General features: G+C 39.7%; 1 protein-coding gene across 2 annotated transcripts in view; it reads left to right on the top strand.

The window, feature by feature from the left end:
* The window catches only part of rin2a (Ras and Rab interactor 2a), a 68,755-nt gene that overhangs the window by 31,850 nt on the left and 10,052 nt on the right, over nt 1–26,853 (top strand). For both annotated transcript variants that reach the window (XM_086165158.1, XM_086165167.1), the window contains 6 exons: nt 3,329–3,429; nt 5,989–6,199; nt 6,613–6,724; nt 11,511–11,583; nt 12,299–12,390; nt 20,095–21,630. In XM_086165158.1, coding sequence (XP_086021284.1) covers nt 3,329–3,429; nt 5,989–6,199; nt 6,613–6,724; nt 11,511–11,583; nt 12,299–12,390; nt 20,095–21,630 — 2,125 coding nt within the window. The remainder of the gene's footprint in view (nt 1–3,328; nt 3,430–5,988; nt 6,200–6,612; nt 6,725–11,510; nt 11,584–12,298; nt 12,391–20,094; nt 21,631–26,853) is intronic.

Here is a 26,853-nt window from a genome sequence, read left to right as displayed (position 1 = left end):
TTTAATTTCCAAAGGACATGATAAATTTACTTTCATCTGAGGACTTTGGACCACTGAGCAATAATCAAGATCTTTTTCTCCACTTCTGAGACACTTCTGACATTGTCTCTAGTTCAAGAATGTCTTGACTTGAGAAATGCAACTTTCCGAGCCCACGTAGAGGAGTTGTCTGAGCATAGTGGCACTTGATGATCTGAGGCCACTCCATCCACTCCTGGTGAAGCTTCCTCAGAATCTTTATGGGATTTTGCTTGACAGTCCTCTCAAAGTTGCGGTTATCCCTTTTTGCTGGTGAATCTTCTCTACCCCACTCTCAACCTTCTTTGAATGTTCTCATAGACAGCACCCTGTGAACAACCAGCTGTTTTTGCAATGACCTTTGGTGGCTTACCCTCCTTGTGGAGGGTGTCAATAACTCTTCTTTACATATGTCAAGTCAGCAGTCTTCCCCATGATTGTGGAGCAGACTGACCCAAACTAAGAGACCATTTTAAGCAGGAGTGTCAAACTCATTTTGGTCCAGGGGCCACATACGGCCTAATTTGAGTTCAAGGGGGCCAAGCAAAATCATCGCATAATTACCTATAAGTAACACTACGTCCAAATTTTTCCTTTGTTTTAGTGTAAAGGAGAACAGGTAAATTATAAAAGCCTTTATACGTAATGAACTGTTCCTTTAAACTGTTCCTGGAAAGCAATTCCAAAAACTTAAATTAACTCTGCACACCTTTAAACCTTAAGTAGCAGCTATTTGGTACAGACAATTAAAAAAATAAACTTTTCACTCACCTTGTTTGAAATGTAAAAGTTTGAAATGTAACAAATATCCATAAACCACTATATTACCAACATGGATGGCATGCATTAGAAAAAAGTATCACACTCAACCAAACTGTTTTGTACTGAATCTGTTGACTAACAGTCAACATATTATACAGTATTAAGTACAGCATTTAGTTCAAACAATGTTTAAAGCAACATTTTACAGTATTCATTCTTGCTTTGTATTTGCTCCTGAAACTTGCATCTTAAAGCCTCTACAAGAGATATTGAAAAAATGATTCCAAGCCCACATCGGCAAATTTGTTCTTCAATTCTACATTGTTCTGTGCATTGTGTTGTATTTTTTGGCATGGCGAGTCTCTTAGTGGTGAATGAAGATTATATTTCTTGAGCAACGAAAGTTGCTGCATGCACCCCAAGCATACAGATTTCTCATTAACCTCAACAAACATGTAAGAAATGGCCCACTTTTCTTGGAAAACCCTACACTTGATGTCCACTTTTCTCTTTTTTGACAATGACATCTTACTGATGGGGGTGTCCAGGCCAACAGAAAAGCAGATGTACATTTCTGAATTTCTAAAATGCTATTTACAGACCCAGAAGCTACATTGCCGCCATCTGCAGTAAGTCTTGAGTCACATAGTGTTGTGCCACTTTGGTTATGCTGACTAAAACAGTGCACTCCCACAGACAATATAGGAAATGCATTTTTATTGAAAAAGTTGTTCATGATTTAATGTATTTTTTCATATTGTTGATTTATTCCACAGGTTGGAGTGGACCCCTTGGTGTTTAACAATTTCCTTCGGGATAAATAAAGTTGTTCTCATCTCTCATAACACCCCAGATTTAAAGGCTCAGGGAACCTTTATAGATGTTTGAGTTAATTGGCCGTTCTGGCACCATGAATTTCCAATTTGAGCTTTCACGATATTCTAATTTTCAGAGACACACAATTTTGCTTTAAATCAACTGTAACCCAAAATCATTCAAATTTCAAGAATTAAAGATGTGAAATTTTACACTATGTGTAATCAATCTATATAATATATGGGTTTCACTTTCAGAAATGACCGACAAAATATATTGAACTTTTTCATGATATTCTAATTTTTTAAGCTCGACCTGTAAAAGTTTAATCGACATACTGATAGAATGTTTCAAAGATCATGTCTTTGCTTCTTTGTCTCAACTCAATGTGCTAAAACATCAAGATATGAAAAATATGTATCAGTATTTAATTTTTAGAAAGTGTAGCTCACTTTCTTGATTCAGGCCTTTCAAATATAAATCTCAGTTCATGACGCCTTGATCCTCGATTAGTTTTGGAAACCATTACATTTACATGGCCAGAGCAAATTTTCCATTTTATTGTCGGTCTCATTAGCTGTTGACAAAGTATTTCCTTTGGGAAAAAAAAAAAAGATTTGTACCTTTTTATCGACAGTGAAATATTATCACAATGTTTGATATCAGGATACATTAAGTGACTACCAGCTTACTTAAGACAAAAAGAGCGATCATTTCATGAGCAAGCTCTGCACAAATATCATGATTTAAAATTACCATTATTTCACTTTAAGGTCCAAAAAGGTTTACTTTTACAGCAACTTTGAACTTATACCTGTCATCTACTCTTTGTTACTCTTTCACTGATGGCTATATAACATTCTTCTATTTATTTTTGTCTACATACATAAATTATGATTTATGAGCACATTTATAGTACACACAAAAATGAAGTACCGGTATTTGTACATGGTTTTACATAAGACATATCATTCATTCATTCATTCATTCATTACCCCTATTGATTACCTGAATCTCACGAGTGAAACCAAATGCCACATCAAGTAAAGTGGTTTATCACGATCTCCTTTTTCAAGTCAAAGTCAAAAGTCAAAGTTAACTTCATTGTCAATACTGCCATATGTTCACACATACAGAGCATTGAAATAGCATTACTCTAAGACCCACAGTGGTGGGTCTCACATTGTACTCCATAAGGTGGAGTTAAAAGAAATAGAAAAGTGATAGTTGTATGAAAATGCAGTTGCATCAAGAGTTTTACAGTGTATTTTTTCATCTAAGTGAATAAGTGAGGCTTGGAATGCATGGAGGGCTCAGAAACCATAGTGTGCATCAGTGGGTGGGAGTTCAGGGTCAGAATCCATTGTACCGGTATGTGGGTGCTGTAGATGTCCTGGAGGGAGAGGATAAGGGCACCGACAATCTTCTCAGCTGCTCTCACTGTGCGCTGGGGGCGCTTGCAGCAGGATGCTGTGCAGGCGCCATACCATGTTGTGATCCTGCTGGTCAGAAGGCTCTTGATAGTGCCCCTGTAGAAGGTGGTCATGATGGGGGGTGGGGCTTTGGCTTTCTTCAGCTTGCGGAGAAAGTAGAGATGTTTTCTTATTTTCAAAAGAATTTTCATGCTAATTCAGATTCAAGGTCTTCCAAATATTACATACATAAATTATTAATGTATGACCACATCTCAGTGTTGCTTAAGATTGTTCTGTTTCCTCTTTTCTTTTTGTAGCTCATTGACTCTCTTGCCTGGGAAATCGGGACACTGAAAAAGGAGGTAGGAAATAATACTGAAACAGAAAGAGGAGACCTCAAGACGGACACATTCCTTGGGTGAGCTTGTTTTCTTTATCTGTCACTATCAATCTGAATTGCAGTGGCCCTTGTGATCCTTAAGAGGAGACTGAAGAACTAGCTATTTTTCAAGCATCTCCACACTTAATGATATTAGATATGAACTCAAACATTATTGTGCCTCTGCCAGGATTATAATAAAGCAATTCCCTCAAAATTCCGGTAGAGGACAGAGTTGACAACTTTTACAGTATATTTGGTATGAGACACTGTGATGACGTGTTTGCAATCACTTGCCTGGAAGCCACTGTACTTTAGGAATCAGCAGATTGACTGACAGACTGAAAAGATGTTCAGGAATTTCTCTTTACATTTTTCTTGCTTCTAATTAGACTTAAAACAGGAACTACTGCTCAAGCATAGCAAAGGTCTGCTCAGGTGCCCTGAGGCTGAAAACATTTGACAACTTCGAACCTAACACCCCATTGTTCCTGGTGCTGTCTTCAATGCCTGAAAAATCTTTGCTATGACTCTTCTAGGTCTGCTTATGCTGTATGTTATGGTTCAGTTGTGCTGGTTGGACTTGCATATGATAGTCCAGTACTCCTTCTGCTGATAAACAAAATATCAAATATTGGTAAATTATATTGCATCGGTACTAATTATAATTCCCCCCACCCAGGGAAAAAAAGAAGTGCTTTGACTTGAATTGAACTGAACTCAATGAATGATAGAGTGGTTTGCTTTATCACCTGCACCAGGCCCATTGTAAAACTTTCCTTTGTTATTCAAAAATAAGAAAGACCCTGTATTGATAATTGTATTTCACTGTATCCCCAAATGTATTGAAACCAAATGTCACATCAAGTACAGTGGTTTATCATTTTAATCAGACGTAAATAATCTCTACTACCTTTTATTAGTTTTAAGGGAATTTTCATTCAAGTCTGAGTTCTTGAAAACTTTAAGATATATTTCAATCAAACCTTAAAGTTACTTTCCTGAAGAAAAAAAGATCCATGCTTGTTTGTTGACTATAACATTGTTTATCACAATGTCTGATATATAGACACAATAAGTCAGGGGTGTCAAACTCATTTCTCATCACGGGCCACATACGGCCTAGGTAGATGTCAAGTGGGCCGGACCATTAAAATAATAGCATACTCAGCAATAAATAACCAAAATATCATGTCTTTCCTCTGTTTTGGTGTAAAGAAGTACAAGGACATAAGGAAAATTTTGGAATTTAATGAACAATCCTTTTACAAAACATTTCATGAAACACCTCATATTTCCCTAGACAAAAGTGCAATTTACTTTTATCATTCACATGTTTGCATTGCAATCATGTGATCATGCGATCCCACTGATCTTGCAAAGGCACAAAACTTTAACAAGTAATTGGTATTGAAAAATATAGTAATGCACTTTAAGATTAAATGAGACATATAAAGAAAGGGATTTTTAAACTATTTACACATGTGCATATAAAATCTAAATTGAATCCCTGCCTTCACCCTCCAAACTAAAAAGAGTGCTATTAAATGTGTAAGGAAGAAAGTATTTACCTGTCCTGTAAATGTGTAAACTTCATACATGAAACATAAATACACATACAACACATACTGAAAATGCATAGAGCTGCATGAACAGTAGAATTCCACCATACTCGTTTGGATTGAAGTTGGTGACTAACGTTAAATTGCACATTTTCGCTAGCAATTAGCTAGCTGGCTTTTACCGCTGCGTCACTGATTTCTCGGCTATGGGTGAAAGTGGACCGCTGTTTCCTCAGACCTGCCAGCAATTTGTTGATCTTATCTCTTCTCAGATGTCTTTGCAAGCTGTGATGTTTTTGCTGTGATGAGTCTCGTAGTGGCACCGTATATTATATTCCTTAAATACCGAAACTTGTTGCACACACACCAAGCACAAAGGTTTCCCGTGCTCTCCGTAAATAAATAGGACGTAGTCTAATTTTCTTTGAAAATTCGACACTCTTTAACTACTTTTCTCTGTTTTGATAACGACATTTTGGCTAATGAGGGAGTAGCGGGGAGGTAGAGAACAGGGTAGAAACAACGTCATAACAAGCAGCAGACGGTACATTGATAATGTCTGCTGATTGGTCCGTCTCAGTGATGCGGATTGTCGTCTACTCTGACCAAAATAGTGCGCCCCTAGCGGAAAATTCTTGAATTGCATTTAATTAAAAAAATTAAATGCTTGTCTTTTATGCATTTTTTCACTTTCAAATTATTCTGCGGGCCTGGTCGAACCTCCTTGCGGGCCGGTTCCGGCCCGCGGGCCATATGTTTGACACCCCTGCAATAAGTGATACAACTTGTTGCATATGTTGTATTCTCGGTGGTAATTTGTCTTTTAAAGTGTCTATTATTATGGATAATGCCAATATTCTATAGACGGGGAATAGAATTATCAATTAATTATTATTATGTCCCTGAGAATTAAGAAATATTCAACTATATGCATACCTGAGTCTTGTATGGTTGACATGCATATTTTAAAGCTATTTAGAAGTGAAACTTTTAAATATGCAGTGGTTATAGTGAATTTAGTTTATTTTCTTACCAGGTTGGATGACAAAGTGGGAGGTCTCTTCCTGCAGACTTCAACCTGTGCTGAAATGGGCCCAACACTTGCTGGAGCAAGAGATTCAGGCTACGACTCCCTCCATAGGCCGATGAGTGTTCTGGAACGACTTGTGAATACACATGCTGTATGGCTACAGCTTGATCTGAGCCACATGGAAGCCACAAACATCCTGCAGGGGCAACCCACAGGGGTGAACAATCAGCAATTAATAATTTTCAATATAATTCTGTGTAGATACTTTCATCTTCATAGCTGTTTTGTTTTGTTCGTCAAAACAAAATACTTGTCTTGGAGCAGCCACAGTTTTAACTCTTACGTTACTCAATAATTTCCAAGTTTTGAAACAACTGTGCACATAAACAGAAATCTCCAACTTGAAATCGTAAACCAGTGCTAAGGTTTAAAATCCAATAGGGTTTCAATTGAATTATAAGTTATACTTTTTTTTAATGTATTTTTTTTTTCTTTTATTTTGCCTAAACACAAAGACAGATAAATCTACCTCCATTGGATGACTCCTAGACAAGTCTGTTCTTAAACAGTTTTTCTTTTAAGAATTTACATTTATCTCTGAGTGGATTGTCTTCTTTTTCCTTCTTGTAGACATTTTTGGTGAGGAAGTCAAGCAGCCTACAGAGGAAAGTCATATCTCTTCGTATGGACAAAGACTCCAGCATTCTTGTTAAAGACGTCCCTATCATGGAAAGCCAATACAGTAAACTCTATTGTTTTTTTGTTTTTGTTTTTTTCAAAGGCATGAAGTAGACAAGCACGCTTAAGCTTATCTTCTTCTGTAGTTGGAGTGGAATGGCACAAGACAGGTGATCATAAATCACAAGTCTGTTGCATCAAATCTACACTGTGAAAAAAATAATATAAAAACAACAGATATGTAGTATGAAACAGCTGAGCACAATCTATTACACGATCTGCTGACCTAATGTGACAGTGAAAACCAAATATCTGCCAACTGTTTTAACAAGTCTTCATCTCAACATGATATCATATGGGGAGGAAGGCAAAAAAGTCTGTATTTTTAAGCTCACCGCAATCCAAATATAACTCAAGAATTTAATTTGATTTTTGTTGGCAGCATTATTTTTTTATTTGACTTTTTTGAAATGGATTTATTTATTCTTTAAGATTGCTGTAAAGCTTGTTATTATCCATCCTGAGTGAGATCTTTACTCTAGGCCTGTGATTACTAGATGGTTACCAATTAAGCTGCTCTGTCTCTGCAGCTATGGAGTAACCCATTACAATTAATTAACACAGGAGTGATCTGGAACAGACAGGTGACAAAAAAATCTCTTTCTGACATGAAAGATTACAAGAGCCTATATCTTAGTTTCATTCCCCACATGAAGGGTGCATGTGAGACCAGTGTTACTGAGCACCTGCTTTTCAAATCTTACCAACAAAACAAAGGATTTCAACAATCAAGCAGCTCAAGTTACAGCCACAATGCTCAAAACAGTGCATTGTCATACGTAAACGTAACTAGTTTAAGAAATAGGTAAGCTTATTTCTCAAACAAGTATTTATTCACATTTTAACACCCACAGTTTAACACGGTTATTTCGGTCAAAGTATGAGAGCATTGCCACATTTTGTCGTTATTCTATCCGCTATTTTGTATCATAGTGAAGAAGATCACGAGGACAAAGTCAGAGCAAAGGACAGAGTGATTGAAACTGAAAAGGAGGAGTGTTGTATGGTTTCAGGGAGGAGTTGAAAAAGACTAGTTGGTCAGGGAGAGCTTCCAGATGACTGGACAACTACAGCTAATGTGATCAGGGAGACAGGTAGGAGAGTACTGGGTGTATTGTCTGGATAGAAAGTAGATATGGAGACTTGATGGTAGAATGAGGAAATGCAGGAGTAAATACAGCGAAAGCGGTGAGAAGTGGGATACTGAAGAGACTGAAGAGAACAGACAGGAGTACAGGGAGATACAGTGTAAAGTAAAGATAGAGGTAGAGGTGATTTATACAGGGTGGCAGAACAGAGAAAGAGATAGAAGGGATGTACACCAGGTCCGGGTGATTAAGGATAGAAAAGGAAATGCATTGACAGATGCTAGAAGAGTGATGGGAAGATGGAAAGAGTAGTCTGAAGAGCTGATGAATGTCAAAAATGAAAGAGAGGCAAGGGTAGAAGAGGTGACTATTTTAGACAACAAAAGAGAGAAAGTAAAACAGAGATCAGTAAAAGTGAAGTGAGGAAGGCATTGAGGAGGATAAAGAGTGGAAAAGCAGTTGGTGCTGATGATATGCCTGTGGAAGTATGGAAGCGTCTCAGAGAGGTAGCGGTAGTTTCTTGCTAGATTACTCATCAGGATCTTAGGGGGTGAGAAGATGCCTGAGGAATGGAGAAGTGCAATGGTGCCCGCTTTTAAGAATAAGGGGGGTGTGCAGAATTGTGGCAACTATAGAGGGATAAAGTTGAGCCATACAATGAAGTTATGGGAAAGAGTAGTGGAATCTAGATTGAGAGCAGAAGTCAGCATTTGTGAGCAGCAGTATGGCTTCATGCCCAGGAAGAGTACTGCAGATGCAGTATTTGCTTTGAGAATGCATTTGAGAAGTAGTACAGAAAGGCCAGAGGAAGTTGCATTACATTTTATTAGGCCTAGAAAAAGCCGAGAGAGGAACTCTGGTATTATATTAAGAAGTCTGGAGTGGCAGAGAAGTATATTAGACTGGTATGGGACAGGTATGCTAGCTGTGAGACAGTGGTAAGGTGTGCTCTAGGTGTAACAGAAGTTCAAGGTGGAAGTGGGTTTCTTCTTGAGCCCCTTCTTGTTTGCAGTGGTGATGGACAGGCTGACACATTAGGTTATAAATTAATCTCCATGCACCATTATGTTTGCAAATGAAATTGTGATCTGTATAGAGAATATGGTAGAGGCTGAGGACAATCTTTAGAGGTTGAGGTATGCGCTGGAAAGGAGAGGAATGAGTTAGTCAAGACAGAATATATGTGTGTGAATGAGAGGAACTTGGGTGGAACTGTGAGGCTACAGGGAATGGAGATCAAGAAGTTGGAGTTACTTGGGTTCAACAGTACAGAGTAACTGATAATGTGGAAAAGTGGTAAAATAATGGGTGGTCAGAATGGGTGCAGAAAAGTGTCAGGGGTACTATGTGATAGAAAAATATCAGCCAGAATGAAAGGAAAGGTGTATAAGACAGTGGTGAGACCAGCGATGCTGTATGGTTTGGAGATTGTGGCATTGAAGATAAGACAGGAAGCAGAGCTGGAAGTTGCAGAGATGAAGATGCTGAGGTTCGCTTTGGGAGTGACAAGAATGGATAGGATCAGGAATGAGTCTATCAGAGGAACATGTTAGATGTTTTGGAGAGAAGGTCAGAGAAGCCATGCTGAGATGGTTCGGTCATGTACAAAGGAGGAATAGTGAATATATTGGTAGAGGGATGCTGGAATTGCAGCTGCCAAGAAGGAGGCCTCAAGGAGGACCAAGGAGAAGATTTACGGAGGATATATCCTCATTAGAGGATATTAAGGTAGTTTGTGTGAGAGAGGAGGATACAGATAATATTGTTAGATGGAGAAGGTTGATTTGCTGTGGCGACCCATGAAGGGATAAGCTGAAAAGAGAAGAAGATACAGATGTAAACTGTGAGCATCATTTATTTGCTTGCCCATTTCAAAGGTCGAAAGGAATAGAAGATGATTTTGTACCCCAGTGATTCGGTGAGCAGTTATGTATTATGGAAACTGTTTCTCACCTGATTTGAAGGAAATAATGGTATGGTACTATCTGTGAGACATTTGTACGGTGTGCTGTAGGGGTAACAGAGAAGTTCAAGGTGGAAGTGGGACTCCATCAGGGATCAGATCTGAGCCCCTTCTTGTTCGCAATGGTGATGGAGAGGCTGACAGGTGAGGTTAGACAGGAATCCCCATGGACCATGATGTTTGCGGATGACATTGTGATCTGTAGTGAGAGCAGAAAACCGATAGAGGAAAATCTAGAGAGGTGGAGGTATGCTCTGGAAAGGAGAGGAATGAAAGTTAGTCGCAGCAAGACAGAATATATGTGTGTGAATGAGGGGAACTCGGGTGGAACGGTGAGGCTACAGGGAGTGGAGATCAAGAAGCTGGAGGATTTCAGGTACTTGGGGTCAACAGTCCAGAGCAACGGAGAGAGTGGAAAAGAGGTGAAGAGATGGGTCCAAGCAGGTTGGAATGGGTGGAGAAAAGTGTTAGGGGTACTATGTGATAGAAGATTATCGGCCAGAATAAAAGGAAAGGTGTACAAGACAGTGGTGAGACCAAAGATGCTGTTAGAAACTGTTACAATGTCCAAAAGACAGCAGGCAGAGCTAGAGGTTGCAGAAATGAGGATGTTGAGGTTCTCTATGGGAGTGACCAGGATGGATAGGACCAGGAACAAGTCTATCAGAGGAACAGCACATGTTAGATGTTTTGGAGAGAAAGTCAGAAAAGCCAGACTGAGATGGTTCGGTCATGTACAGAGGAGGGATAGAGGATTTATTGGTAGACGGATGCTGCCAGGCAAGAGGTCTCGAGGAAGACCAAAGAGAAGATTTATGGATGTAGTGAGAGAGGATAAGAAGGTAGTTGGTGAGAGAGAGGAGGATATGGAGAATAGGGTTAAATGGAGAAAGTTGATTCGCTGTGGCGACCCCTGAAGGGAAAAGCCGAAAGAAGAAGAATGATATGATACTGTATTCTACCGCAATATAGAGGTATTTTATTAAAAAAATTATTTGTCCAAATTAGTGATGCTCTGTGGCAAATCAAAAACTCAAATTTGTCAGAGCACATCTCTTTGAATTTTGTTTAAATGTTGTTTTGTTATGTTAGGCAGCATGATGGCACAGTGGTTTTGTTCCACCTCATGGCACGATGGACCCTGGTTTGAATCCTAGAGGGAGCCTTTCTTTGTGGAGTTTGTACATTTTCCCCGTGTTTTTATGGCTGTCCTTCAGGTTTCTTCCTACAGTCCAAAAACAGGCAGAAAGTTAATTGGAAAAAAATCGGAAAATTGCCCCATTGTGTGAATGAGAGCAAGTGGTTGTTCGTCCACGCATTCATCTGTTCATCTGTTGATCAGTCTAGGGTATACCCTGCTTCTTGCCCAATGATAGCTGGGATCGGCTCCAGCATCCCCCCGTGACCCTAAGTGTTGGATCAGCAGTAGATAATGAATGCTATTTTGTTAATAAATCACAATTTGATGATTTTTGAAATTGACAAGCTCAGATAGATACAAGTAGTAGGCTCCTTGTGACCCTAGGGAAAATTTGGCTTATGTAGGGATTTAAATGATAAATTGGGTTAGTTATTTCAACTTTTGATTTCAGATTTTGAATTTCAAAATGTTTTACTTATGTTTTGGGAGAGTGGAAAATTAGTCTTTATCTTACTTTGAAGCACATTGAGAGGTTGACCAAACTGAGCTGGCCTCTTGAGAGATTCCTGTATTTTAATTATCCTTTGTTTTCCCACAGCTTTTTCTTTGGAGGGATCGGGGCTGTGCTTTGCTGACTTGTTTCATCTCGTATCTTTCTGTTGCATTAGCAGGTGTGTTCACTCCTCAAAATGACAAAAATATATGCAAACCATACAATAACAGGTATATACTGTGTTTTATTAATTATTTTATTATTATATCTGGCACATAATGACTAGCAACAACACTGATTTTATCTAAAAATCCTTAGAAAATGATGTAATGGGGCTAGCAATGACAAGGATGTATAACAACAATGTGTTCAGGTCACTACCATTTCAGCATAAAATTATTGTATGCTTTAAGCTCAAAAAAGCATTATTGGATATTCATCAAAGGGCAGGTTTACTGTATCATGTAAGTGCATATTACATTGCACTAAATACTTGTAGCTTAATTTGTCACTTTCCCATCAAAACTTGTTTTTGATTAATTTTGAAATCTGTTCTTGAACAACAGGAAGATTTTATTGCTTTGGTTTTCAGTAAAAAAAAAAAAATAAAAAAAAAATATATATATATATATATATATGTGTGTGTTCTAATCTATAAGAACTCCAACAAACTGCAGAGATAGGAGAGCAGCAGACATACTTTGCCTTCTGGACATGTGTTTAGAGCCAAGGTGCAAGCAATTTCTCACACATGAAAACAGGCCAATTCAGTAAGTCACACATCTGTAAGGTCCAAATCCTGCCCCTATAGGCTGATTTCTTTTGATTTAACTTTTTTTTAAAAAATAGTGTCTGTCTTGACCTAAACTTTTTTTTTCCTTTGCATGTATTAGGGATGTGTTACCCTTCACCCTGAAGCTCCCAGAGGCCATTACCTCAGCCCAAACCCCTGCTGATCTCGAGGAAGTTGCAAAACGTGGAGCAGGTTTGTTCTCTATATCTCTGATGTATAAGCATCTAAGGTGTATAAATTGTTGATGCAGGTGAATTTTGAGGTGTTAAAGGGGTTAGAATCACATCTTTTAAAGGTAATGCTTTGTTTTTAGGTATTTTAACTTTTTTTTTCACTGTAATTGGTTCTGTACAAGGCCTCATAAGTTTCTTTGTGGCATTAGGTGTTAAGCGTCAAAAGCTTCAGAGACAATTTTTACCGTACATTTCTAATGTTAAAAGCCACCTTCCTTTAAATGATTTGCATGCACTTTACTAAAATCTGTGAATGTATTGGACAGGGCAGTAATATCATATTATCATGTTATAAGTGAACATAACTTGTTTTGCCCTGCTTAGCTGAAGCACTGCAGGTTTTTCTGCAGACCTTGTCAGCAACAGGACTTTACTAACTAAAGTTACTACTTGGTAAAGTGCATATCCTTTGTGTTAAGTTAGATCCAGAAAGGTGTCTCTTTTGCCACATTGAGATGAAACTGATTTACCTTTTCCCCCTTGAAGCATGAAAGTCAATCTTCTACACCCAAAGAATTAACAGGAATGCCAGTATTAAATGCCTCAGGCCAAGGACAGATACTGCTGTGCTGTGTGGCTAAGCTTTGATTTAGAGGAGAGCTTGTCATTTCTGTCCCTCCAAGTTACAGAGGGCCACAAGCTGGCAGCAGAAACTTTAGTCCTATTATATGACCATAAATACAACCTAAAAACAACTAATTTCATCTATATCTTTTATTTCAAGCTGTCCAGATATTTGGTTACAGGATTAACTGATTGGGTTATGTAGGTTTTAACTTTCGTTGCCCGACTATTGTTAATCTTTACACTGGTGTGACTCAACAATCATACATACTCCTCTCTGACTTAATCTATGTGCTTCTTAAAGAATGTCTTTTGTGAAAGGATTGTCATCTTCCTGTTAATGTGGTCTTGTGAGATTTATGGACATACTTTTGATCTTTTTTTTTTTCTTTTTTACCCTTTCTCAATGTGTCTCATCCTCTTCATGAAGTACTTTAACTGACTTTGGTGAAACAATGGTTAGTTTCGTGGCTAAGAAGGTGATGACAGTCAATAATTGTTTGAAAAGGCACACATGATGTACAAACAAGTAATAATGTGCAGCAGAATCTGGCTTGTCATGAAATTACCTAATGGGTATGCCATCTTCATCAAGTCAGTCCTAAAATGAGTACACTTGCCAAAATTAAAACTTTTTCATCACGTTGGAACAGGGACTGTTTGTTGTTTCTCTCTCTCTCTCTCTCTCTCTCTCTCTCTCTCTCTCTCTCTCTCTCTCTCTCTCTCTCTCTCTCCCTCTCTTTCTCCTTATAACTCAAAACAGGCATTTTTGATCAAGTCTGTCCTAGAACCTGCAAGAAAAGAACCAAATGAAAGTTTTTTTGGCCAAATGTGTTCTACTTATTATTTATTTATTTGTGTGTGTGTGTGCGTGTGCATGTGTGATGGTATTGCAGCACAACAAATTATAAATCATTAGTGCTGGAAGTGTGTAAGATGAGATATATAATTCCTCTGAATCTTCACAGTGACTTAAGAGCACTTATTGACACGTTTTCTGAGTTTCTTTGCCATTTATGTTATCATCTGTGCCTTGTTTTTTCCATTAAAGGGAAAACACAGACTGAATTTAATATATGAATATTTTTAAATTGAATAATTGCTTTCCGTTGATGTAATGAATTATGTTTTTGCACAACTAGTGCGAAGTAGGGTCATTGTCCCTCTCAAGCATACAAGAGTAGATAACTGGAATTATGATTTTGATTTCAATTTTTTAATATTGATTTTAAAGGTCACTGAGTATTCATGAAGCAACACATTCCTCTTCACAGCATTTAGGTGTGGATTTGTTAATTATTTGAATTACCTTGTCCAGGTTCCTCACTGTATTTTGGCTGAAGCAGCAACTATGTGTATGAGCAAAGCTTCATCATGGAATATCAGAAGTGTCGTTTCAAAGGGAAGCTATAGGAAATATATGCATTTATGTGTGTGTGAGTTTACACATGCATGTGTATATGATTTAAAGACTCCCGAGAACCAGGTTTACCTTAATTTAGAGGTCCCCAGCCAATGGGCCACGGACTGGTACCAAGCTAAGATAGCAAAGTAATGTCACAAGTGCAAACAGTAAGACACCAGAAGGGTCTCAGAGTGTGAGAAAAAAGAGAGCTGCATTTAAAAGTAAATACTAAGAGTCTCACTTAAACTGCAGTTTCATCCCAACAGGTAATTTTACATGATCCACACCCATTCTGTATATTATATGATGACCATCTAGCAAATTAAGCATAGAGGCCAAGAACTGTCCAACATTTTACTTTGTGAGGTGGGATGATTTGACAAAACAAGATTACAGAGGAGACTGGTCCTAAGAAACACAAATACTTGCAGGGAAACAAGCTCAGATTCCCACTTATTCTGCATTTCGGTGAGTAGTTAATAAAAGGGCATAATAAAAAGGTGGAGTTATTACATTTACATTTACATTACTCTTTTTTTTATGAACCACGCCCCCCACCACCATGCTCAGCCAAAAAATTGTCTGGTATGTAATTGGTTCGTGCCACAAAAGAGGTTGGGACCCGCTGCCTTAATTTCACATGTGTAGGAGTTCTTTGGAATTTAGCCACACATTTGCACATTTGTTTACATTGGGTCCTTTTTTACTCAAATTAATTACTCATATTTGTTAATCAGAAGAAATCCTGAACAGAATGAGAGTGAGTTGAAACAACAGTTTTATATGATATGTTTAACCCAGCAATCAAGAACAAAGAAGATGTCGGTAGCTCTGAGTCAAAAAGGGTAGAGGAGGAAGGCAGTTCGGAAAAAAAGGGCTGTGTGGCAAAAAAGAAGAAAAATAGAGAAAGAAACTGCTTAACCTTAGCTGAGAGGGAGGGAGTAGGGCGGGAATACTGTGTCAACAGCCTGCCCATACACACAGTAAAGAGTGAGTCATAACAAATACTGACCTGTTGTGAGCCAGTGAAACCAGTTTCAGCTTGTGCAGGCACAGCCATTCGTCTTTACAGACACCTCTCACACCCCAGCAGCCAACGTGTCCAGAAGACCTCTTCTGTGTGTCAAGTGTTATGATCATGGTAAGATTTGTTGCTCTCTTTTCTGCTTAGCACCCGGTAAACAATTCACTCTGTGTCTGGTACAAATAATCCCCATGTGTTGCTATTTCTGCTGCTGCATAATTGTATCTTTTCCTTTTTTACATAGTATGGCCTTTAGATTTTTACAAATGGCTTTATTGCATGTGTTCATTATTTTTTTGCCCATGACTTTTTGGCAGAGCAGCCTTTGGAGGAGGGCTCAGTTTACTGTACTTGTTTCTTACTTGTGATTAATTTGAAATGATTGAGTGGGTTTATGATTTACTACTAAATGTTCACTCAGTACTTGATCAGCTGCATTAAATGGCAAAAATCATAATCCTGATTAGCTTTGTCAGTACTGAGAGCACATATATTTTCACTAAATTCATATGCTTTCTCCTTGTTTTCCATTACTCCAGTCAATTGGCAAAACCATCTTTGTGTTCTTTTAGCCTTCTGTAATTATCTTAGGAGAGGAATGGCTACGATACTCTATCTCACTTCCATTTTTTGCTTTTCATTTTCTGGTTAAAATGAGATAGAAAATAAAAAAAATAAATAAAATTGAAAAAAATGCATGAAAATAAAAAATAAATCGGATTAATTACTTTGGCTCAAAAATTGTTCATCCAATACATTAAAACGGACTTAATTTGAGAGTAATTAAGAAGCTCATACACCAAGCTCATAACTATTATTGCTGTAGATGCTGAACGGGATTATGAAGGGCAGTGAGAAAAAAACACAATTACATTGACAAAATATGTGAAAAATTCCAAAAGTTCAACAAAGTGATATATTTGGTTTGCTCATCTTTGGCTTTGAAACTTTTTCAATTTGTATTTTCATGTCTTCTTCTGCTCCTTTTGGCTTTTCCCTTCAGGGGTTGCCACAGCGAATCAACCTTCTCCATCTAACCCTATTCTCTGTATCAACCTTTCTCATAAGAACTACCTTCATGTCCTCTTTCCCATAACTTCATTGTATGACTCATCAACTTTATCCCTCTATAGTTGCCACAATTCTGCACATCCCCCTTATTCTTAAAAATGGGCACCATCACACTCTGTCTCCATTCTTCAGGCAACTTCTCACTCTCTAAGATCCTGTTGAATAATCTAGTCTGAAACTCTACCAGAGCCTCTCCTAAACACTTTCACTCCTCCACAGGCATATCATCAGGACCAACTGCCTTTCCACGCCTTATCCTCTTCAATGCCTTCCGTACTGCAGTTTTACTAATATCTGCTACTTTGTTGTCTACAATAGTCACCTCTTCTACCCTTGTCTCTCTCTTTTTCCTCATTACATTACAGTCAGTTAGCAGACGCTTTTATCCAAAGCGACTTACAAAAATTGCAATTCAATAACCGAAAATCCAAATTACCACTAGTCGTTATTCAGAAGTCACCACTCTACCAAATAGCCATCTCCTGCACATTCCTCATCCATGAGCTCTTCAAAATACTCTTTCCATCTTCCCATCACTCTTCAAGCATCTGTCAATACATTTCCCTCTTTATCCTTAATCACCCGAACCTGCTGTAGATCTTTTCCATCTTTATCTCACTGTTTCGCCAACCTGTATAGATCATTCTCTCCCTCCTTACTGTCCATCTGAGCATAGAAGTCATTGTTCACCCTTTGTTTTGCCTTTGCTACCTCTATCTTTACCTTATGCTGTATCTCCCGGTACTCCTGTCTGTTCTTTTCATTCCCCCAGTGTCCCACTTCTTCTTTAATGACTGCTTTTGCTGTATATTTTCCTGCTCTTCCTCATTCCACCAACAAGTGTCCATGTCTACTTTCCCTCCAAATGATACACCAAGTTCTCCCCCACCTGTCTACTTGATCACTTTAGCTGTAGTTGTCCAATTATCTGGAAGCTCTCCCTGAGCCTTTCTCAACTCCTCCCTGAAAACCATACAACACTTCTCCCTTTTCAGCTTCCACCACTTTGTCCTCTGCTCTGTCTTTGTCCTCTTGATCTTCCTTGTCACCAGCATCATCCTATGAACTACCATCCAATGTTGTCTGACTACACTCTCACCTGCAACTACTTTGCAGTCACCGATCTCTTTAAGGTTAATTTGTCTATACAAGACACAGTCTACCCCTGGCTCCTACCTTCACTCTTATAAATTACCCTATGTTCCTGTCTTTTCTGGAAAAAAGTGTTCACTACAGCCATTTCCATCCTTTTTGCAAAGTCTACCACCATCTGTCCCTCTGCATTCCTATCCTGTACACCAATTTTGCCCATCACTTCTTCATCCCTCTATTTCCTGAACTAACATGCCCATTAAAGTCTGCACCAATTACCATTCTCATCTCTATGGATATTCTGCATTTCTCCAGGTAACTCATTCCAGAATTTTTCCTTCTCATACTCGCATCCCACCTGTGGGGCAAAGCCACTAACAACATAGAGCATCACACCTTCAATTTCCAGTTTCAGACACATAAGTTTATCTGACATTGTTTTCACCCACTTTTCCCCCTAACTAATTCATCTTTCAAGATAATTCCTACTCAGTTTTCTCTTTGTGTCAGTACCTTGATAGTACAACTTAAAGCCTGCTTCTAAGCTTCTAGCCTTTCTACCTTTCCACCTGGTCTCTTGAACACACAGTATATTCACCTTCCTTCTCTGCATCATGTAGGCCAAATCTACCTTTTCCGGTCATAGTCACGATATTCGAAGTCCTCACTCTCAGTCCCTGACTCTTGCCTTTCCTCTTCTCTCTACTTCTAAACACGCCTTCCTCCTCTCCTTCATTGACCTACAGTAGCTCAATGAAGGAGCCTGTTGGTCATCGGTACCAATGGCGGTTGTTAACCCAGGCCTGAACAGATTTGATATGAGATTATGTGGTTTGATTCGCGTGTTTGGTTTTGGCAAACATTTTACACCAGATGCCCATCCTGACGTTACCCTCTGCATTTATCCGGACTTGGGACCGCCTCAGGGAAACACTGGCTCATGTCTCCCGAGGCTGGCTCAGGGAGACACTGGCCCAGGCCGCCTTGAGGCTGCATTCAATTTTTATTTTCATGTACTGTATAAATACAGGTTTTCTGCCACCAACACCAAGTCAATTTTTTAATTTTTTTTCAGCATACTAGCCTGGACAGGGAATTTGATATCAAACTGATTTCAGCCCTCTTACCTGACTTAGCCCAATCAACACAGTAATAATGTCATAGCAATCAATTAAGAAACAGTTTGAACAGAATACAATATTGGATTTTGGCAATGTAGACATACCTATTGTGGATGAAGTAACTAATGGAGTTTGTAGTGTGAATAAAGCTGTCAACATTTTCATGGTTTCTACAGTTCCGGTGTTTGAAAGTGACTTAGTGACTGAAAGTATGTTATCGATGAAAGAGTCAGTGAAATATGTTCTGCTGAGCTACTGAAATCCACACACCTGCAGCCATAATCCTTTTTCAACCTGACCAGGCCACTGTTTATGGTTTTCTTTATTAATTTTGAGTAACAGAGGGCCTTCCTATAACTCAAAGAATGACTCATCCTGCTGATTCATCTAGGCTTTAACACTCCTGGAGACATTTCCCATTTCTCTGGAAGGTTAAAAAAAAGGAATTCAACTCCTTCATAGCCATTTTCTTTTTTTCAATGGAGCACTAATCTCGACCCCCCCCCTCCAAAAAAAACATATATATATTTCTTCATTTATTTTTATTTACATTTTTTAAATGTAAAATAAAAACCTGTTTTTTGTTAGTATTGTTATTATAATGAAAATATTTTTGCCTGTCCCTCCTGACCTATCTCAATCACACTTTTGCTTCATATTGTTGTCCTCTCTCACTTTTTCTGTTTCTACACCAACCAGTTGAGACTGTAGGAAGCCCACATCGAGCTTGGATCTGTCCAAGGTTTTTCCTTGTCACTGTTTCCAAGTACATGCTCATTGGGGAATGGAGGATTTCTGTCAATCGTGTTGTCTGTCGTGATTTGACAACATAAATAATATTCGATTTCATTTGCTCAAGTTCCACAACTGTATTAAGACACTTGTATCCCGTAATAAAAAATTAAAAAAAATACCAAAAATACAAAGTAATGCTGTTAAATAAGACTAAGATAGAAGAGGATTCACGAAGAAAAACATCTGCAAGATCACTTTGAATGTCACATGTTCAAAAAGACATTAGGTTGTGGTAGGGGTGGTGGCAGGGGTGTCTGGTTTATTTATATGTTTGATCAACTAATAATGAAAATATCAACTAACAATGAAATGTACAATGATTGAAGTCCACTGAGACAATGTGTTCATTTCTTTGCCTGGTCTGAATATGCAGCTGGTTTAGAAAGGGCTCTCATTTAATGAATATAGGTAAAATCTTGTGGAAAAAGCAGGTGCCAAATCTATTTTTTTTTTATCACCTCAGTACTCTAGATGGGCTATTTGTCAGTTGAATGTAATCTGTGAATAGTTGCTTGGAGGAAAATTCTGAGCCACTATGTGGCATCATGCCTTGTCTGTGTAATCCATTTATACATTATCTTTCCTATACAGGTTTCTGGAACTCTCAGATTTGCAAGAGGCGGAATGGTTCTTTGTCCCTGCCAGGAACCACAGGTCCTGAGAGACCCCCACCCCCTGCCCAGAAGCCAGTGTCCTTGTCAACCAGTCCAGAGACCCATTGTGTTCTAACTCACACTCTGTCTCAGCTTGAGTGTGGGAAGTCTAAAGGGGCCCTTTGGTTCATCAACCCCCTTTTTATGAAGGTTCATCAACCAGAAAGCAATCTGCACACCAACCCAAATTCCTCTACAGAAACATTTCTTGACCAAGTAGCTCATAAAAACAGCAGTGGCCCCAAAAACAGCTCACAGCCACCTTTAGGTGATCAGGTGTGTGGTTCCAGTAATGACTGGATGCTAGATCGAAGAAGCCCATTAGATGCCCAAAAGCAAAGTGTAATAAACGTAATATCTCGGATTCCACCTGCCCGTCCACCCCCCCCGCGCATTTTGCCGCAACCATCAGCCCCACTTCCCCGACAACACAGCATGCCAGAAAAAATACCCTGGATTAGTGTCCCCAAGGAAAAGGTGGAGCCAAAAGAGAGAGGTAGCTTCCTTTCTCGCCTTGGTTCGTCACTAAGCATCAGCACCTCATCTTCCCCCCCTAAGAGATTCAGTATCAGCTCCCCTATATTCATCCCCTCCCTGCCTATCACTCTGTCATCTGTGTCGTCCTCTCCACGGTGGGCCAAAGCTTTGCCATCTGCTACCCAGGAGGATGCACAGTGCCACCTGGCCCTAGAGGACCACACGATTGAGAATGCTCTGCGAAGAGCCAAATTGCATCAGGAGAATTGTACAACATCCTGTCAGCTCACCAGTAGTCCTCCAAAATCAGCCAGCAAGCCAGAAGAAGGACAAGGGAGAGAAAAAGTGGCAGGAGTAGAATGCAGTGGGGGTGGCCAGCGTCTGAGTGACATGAGCATGTCCACTGATTCCTCAGACTCTCTGGATTTATCACAATCATCTGCCTTCTTTCTTCCACCTATGCATGAACCCAGTCTTCCTACAATGGATGATTTCAACACCCACCTCCCCCTTTCCGTCCCCTCATCCCACCTTCATTACTGCAGCATGGAGGAAGATGATGATGATGAAGAGGATGATGTTGAGGAAGACGTAGACTATGGAGTCAGCCTGGAAAGTGACCAGGAACTAACCATGGTGGCCCCCGGATGCAGCACAAGGCGCCGCTCTAGTGCAGGTGCTTTAGTTATCCAGAAAGCGTGGCAAGACTTGCGCAAAGTGAGCGGTGTCTTTCACTCTCTGCTGACACCTGAAAAGAGGGCAATACGCAAGGTGGTGGACATGGCCAAGATGAGAAACTCTGGTTTCTCCTCCTTGGTGCAGGACTTCATCAGCTACATGGGTGAAGGTGAAGAAACACAGGCTTGGCAAGGCTATGCCTCTGGACTGGAGCTGCTTCAGACAATACGTCAGTTTATTACTCAGATGAAGATCTATCTACGACAGTGCTCTGAGATGGACCCACCGATTGAGAGTCTCATCCCTGAAGACCAGATTGGTAAGTTAGGAATTACATAAATTATTATTCAGCATTTTTCTGTTTAAATTTCTTGTAGCCACAAGCTGTTTCTTGTGTACTAGAGTATCTGTTTTTTATGGAAATCAAAATCGTGATCTATGTCTTAAATAATCTGATTACTCTTGACAAGCCCATGACAATTCTCTCTACCTATCTTCAACTCAAGAGTGCAACCTTCAAATACATTTTTGATTCTTTTTATGAAGTGTGGTGAAAAGTTCTATTTGTGGATTAATCTTAATGTTTAGAGAAGAACTATCCTACAGTAAATACTGGCCTAGCAATTTCACTTCAGTATAAGTATCACACATGAATACCTCCACACCCAATTTGTTTTACTTGGAAAATAAAAATTAAAAAATAAGGCTTCAATAGTATTCAGCTTGGTGGCACAGTGTTTAGAATTTCAGCCTTACAGCATGAAGGACCCGGTTCGATTCTAATGTGGGACTTTTCTGTGTGGAGTTTGTATGTTTTCCTTGTGTCTGCTTGGGTTTTCTTCAGTTTTCCTCCACATTCCCAAAACATGGAGCAGCTTAATTGGGAAAACAATTGGAAAATGCCCTGAATGATTGAGTGAATGATTGTTTGTCTGTAAATGTGGCCCTGTGATTGACTGGAAACCAGTCCAGGGTGTACCCCGCCTCTCCCCCGATGACAGCTGGGATAGGCTTCCTGCAGCCCTGAGTGCAGGGCACATTGCAGATGATGGATGGATGGATAGTATTTAATTTGCATATTGTTTAATCCTTTAGAGGTAAAAGTTTCAGGATTTGTAATGGGCTGCAATATACCTGCACTACATAGCAGGTATTTTGCAAATCAATTTCATGTCCTTTATTGCTACTTCTTGAAGTAGTCTCTTCAGAATCAGCCTCAGAAATCAAATTTGAGAGGTTATAGTCACTTCCTCTTTCAGCAAAGCAATGATATATGAGACAAATGGGCTCTGCAAACCAACCTCGCATACATGCTCTTTGGAAGTTAATTCTCTTCAGAGCTGAATTAGCTTGGAGGACCATACTTCATCTGTGGATGGACAAAAGCCATTACTTCATTGTATTATATCTAAAGAATCTACTATTTATGCTCTCAATCTTCAGATGAATGTATCAAATGTGTGTACGCAATTACACTATCCCAATTTTTTTACAAACAATACCTTAAGTGAGCAAGATAGCGGTGCAGACAGTCTCATGGACAGGGGGATGTTCAAAGAGGTTGCTGATTTTGAGGAGGACCTGTCGACTGTATTGTCCTGTTCATTTCTGCACTAATGCTATTCTACCTACAAAGGAGGTCACTGTCGTTCCTAATCAAAAGCTGTGGATGGGTGGCACAGTGATGCCTCTGCTTAGGGGTGCCACTGGCCTGCAGCAAGGCCCGGAAAAATCTGAAAAGGAGCATTTAGCTGGCAAAAATAGGTATAAACAGCGCATTGAGGAGCACTTAAACACCAGTTACCCATGCTGCATGTGGAAAGGCATCAGGGCCATCACTGACTACAGGGGCAGTTCCCAGCAGATCAGCCATGACACCACCCTATCTGACTCCCTGAGCAGCCTCTTTGCACGCTTCAACTCATCGAGCAGTAGAGAGACTGTACATCTTCCTCAACTAGAGGTGCAGCATTAGCCTTTTGTCCTCATGCCGCACCAAGTGAGTTCAATCCTGAGGAAGAACAACACCTGGCAGAAGCCTTTTTCGGATATTTTCAATCTGTCCCTGCAGTTGTCCATGGTCCCTGTCTGCATCAAGTCCTCCATCATTGTGCCTGTACCCATAAAATCAGCCATCACTTGGCTCAATGACTACCGCCCTGTCGCTTTAAGCCCAGTGTTCATGAAGTGCTTTGAGAGGATCCTCCTCAAGCCCATCTGGACGCCATCCCTGCAGGGCTGGAGAGCCTACAGGTTCCCTACAGAGAGAACCATTCTAAAGAGATGCTGTCTTGCTAGCTCTTCACATAGCCCTCTCTCACCTTCAGCACCTCAACACCTACATTAGGATGCTATTCATGGACTTCAACTCTCCCTTCGACACCCTCCTCCTGGACAAGCTTGCCCTGAAGCTCCACAATCTGTGATAGTGTGTATCACTATGATCCTGGATCTAAGACTTTCTCACCAACCTGCCTCAAGTTGTGAGAATGCTGGACTCTACATCTTCCCCACTGATCCTGAACACTCGCATGTCTCATAGTTGTGTACTCAACCCTGTTCTCTTCACCCTCTTCACATACGACTGTTATAACATTAACCCCACAAACACTGTTATGAAGTTGCAGATGACATCAACGTGGTGAGTCTCATAGCAAACATTGATGAGACACACAGAGAAGAGGTCCAGCACCTGACACAACAATCTTTTCCTGAATGCCGGAAAGACCAAGGAGATCATAGTGGATTACAGGAGGTCCAGGAGAACGGAATACGCTCCCATACCTGGGGAGATGGTAGAGCGCAACCTACAGTTCTTGGGTATCTATATTATATCCGACCTGTGAACACTTCACACCTGAGAAAGAAGGCCCAGGAGCGACCATCCGCTGTCTCAGTCCAACAATGTGGTATGGTGGCTGCAGGGCATGAGACAGAGAGGAGCTGGCCCGAGCGGTGAAAACAGCACAGAGCATTTTGGGCTGCCTCTTTCCAGATCTGGGCTCAATATAGGACAACTGAATGCAAATCCCACCCATCTGAGCGCAGTCTGTTTATACCACCTCCATCAGAAAATTGTTTCTGGGCTATCAAAACCAGAAATCATGGCAAGAGACAGCTTGTACCCTAGAGTTGTAAAAGCAATCCCCCTCCTCTCAGTCACAGACAAACACAATACCTACCTGCTGATGACAACTCAGACCTCCAGAGTGGTCATCCAATACCTCCAATGCCTCTCCCAATACCTCCTATACACGGGGACTTACACTAAACTGCACTTTAATAACAATTCATTACCATTCTGCAGCTGCTACCTATTTCTATCTATGTATATACTGTCTATTGTATATACTTTGTCTATTATTTATATCATGTCCATTCTTATGCACATACTATGTTTATTCATTTTCTTGTGGCACTTTTTTTATGCATACTCTGAGCCGGGTGTTCTCAACAAAATTCAATAATGCTTGCACATCGACAATTCCAAATCTTGAATCTTCAGTCTTGAAACCCCTATATACACATACATTCATACAAACACACATACACACACACACCTGGTGGAAGAGTTGCCTTGAGTCATCTAGGCCAAGGTTTTTTTCTTGCAACAGACCTTGGACTGACTAACATGTTAACAAAGAGCACAAAGAGGGTTTTATCTCAGGCAGATGGTGGCTTTTGAAACAACATGTCTCAGTTCACTAAAGTTCATCACTCTTATTAGAATCAGTTATAAATTTATCACGAGACTTTTTACATTAGTTTAGATGCAAAATATGGATATAAAACAATGTTTGATGAAACACACACAAAACACAAGTTTTGTTGCATCCGCTGTCACCCCACTTGATACTTTTGTTGTATGGTCATTATCCTTGTTAAAAGTAGAAAAGAACAAAAACTTTAAGGTAAAAAATATGGCAACAGTTGGTTAACAATCACTGTGCTATGAAAAAACATTAAAATTTCATTTTTTTTTTTTCTTTTAACATCAGATTGATGTCAAGTAAAGCGGAGATCAATTATTTTTTAATAACTGCTTCTTGAACACCCCTTTGATGCCTGTTTTTCTTAATGGCCTATTTTCCTGTAGATCTAATACTGGGAGCTACTGCGAATGTTTCCAATGTTTTTTGGAATGTGCACAATGTCAAGTTGTGTTTTCCGCTCAGCTCAAAGCAAGGCTCAGCTGACCCTTCTGAATGGCCATCTGCCAAGTCAAGTGATCTCTTTCTTACTTTGGCTCCACTACTTGTATACTGACTCTCCCATCAGAGTTGGAGGAGGTCAGGCAACCCCTCCCTTTTCCACTACAGAGCCGTTCTCTGACACTCAGTGTTTGTTAAATTTTCCCCCCTCTATTTTTTTAGAATCATTGTTACTTTTAGACATACACTGTGTTAGCATAATTACATAAGCATAGTAACAATTAGGAAATGACAATAGATCTGTAAAATGTATGTGTATATGTATAAAATAAAAAAAAAATATATATTTATGTTTTTAATTTTGTTTTATTTTTTTCTAAGATACTGTCACATATGTTGTCTGTTGTTGATATAATAATTCTGATATTGCACTCAAATCAAGCGGCTGGGGTGATTAAATTCAGGATGTTCAAGTTGGCTGAGGAAAACTGAGGGAGTAGATTTCCTTGTGTTGTACTTGTCCTCTGGCACATAGTCTGAGTCAAGTCTGTATAAGAAACTGTGTATGGTTGTCTTTATAGAGAATGTACACATGGTAAAAAAAATCTAACCCATCACAGTGACAGCCCACTGTCAATAATAGCAAAAGCAATATAAAAATGATGTGATAATGATAATGATGTATGGATGTGTATGAATGATTGTGTTTATTTTGGTGTTTAACTGCAGTATTTTCTTCTTTAGATGACTTTTTCTTCTTCTTTTGGCTTTTCCCTTCAGGGGTCGCCACAGCGAGTCAACTTTCTCCATCTAACCCTATTCTCTGTATCCTCCTCTCTCACACCAACTACCTTCATATCCTCTCTTACTATGTCCATAAATCTTCTCTTTGGTCTTCCTCGAGACCTCTTGCCTGGCAGCTCCAATTACAGCATTCGTCTACCAATATATTCTCTATCCCTCCTCTGTACATGACCGAACCATCTCAGTCTGGCTTCTCTGACCTTCCAAAACATCGAACATGTGCCTTCCCTCTGATCGACTCATTCCTGATCCTATCCATCCTGGTCACTCCCAAAGAGAACCTCAACATCTTCATCTCTGCAACCTCTAGTTCTGCCTGCTGTCTTTTGGACATTGTAACAATTTCTAGTTCATACATCATTGCTGGTCGCACCACTGTCTTGTACACCTTTCCTTTTATTCTGGCTGAAAGTCTTCTATCGCATAGTACCCCTGACACTTTTCTCCACCCGTTCCAACCTGCTTGGACCCGTCTCTTCACCTCTTTTCCGCACTCTCCGTTGCTCTGGACTGTTGACCCCAAGTACCTGAAATCCTCCAGCTTCTTGATCTCCACTCCCTGTAGCCTCTCCGTTCCACCCGAGTTC

Source organism: Fistularia commersonii, chromosome 2 (assembly GCF_037954325.1).
Source record: "Fistularia commersonii isolate RoL2024-O1a breed Wild chromosome 2, RoL_Fcom_v1.0, whole genome shotgun sequence".
Classification (NCBI taxonomy): domain Eukaryota; kingdom Metazoa; phylum Chordata; class Actinopteri; order Syngnathiformes; family Fistulariidae; genus Fistularia; species Fistularia commersonii.
Note: the sequence above shows the minus strand (reverse complement) of the source record. Positions and strands in the feature narration are given on the sequence as shown.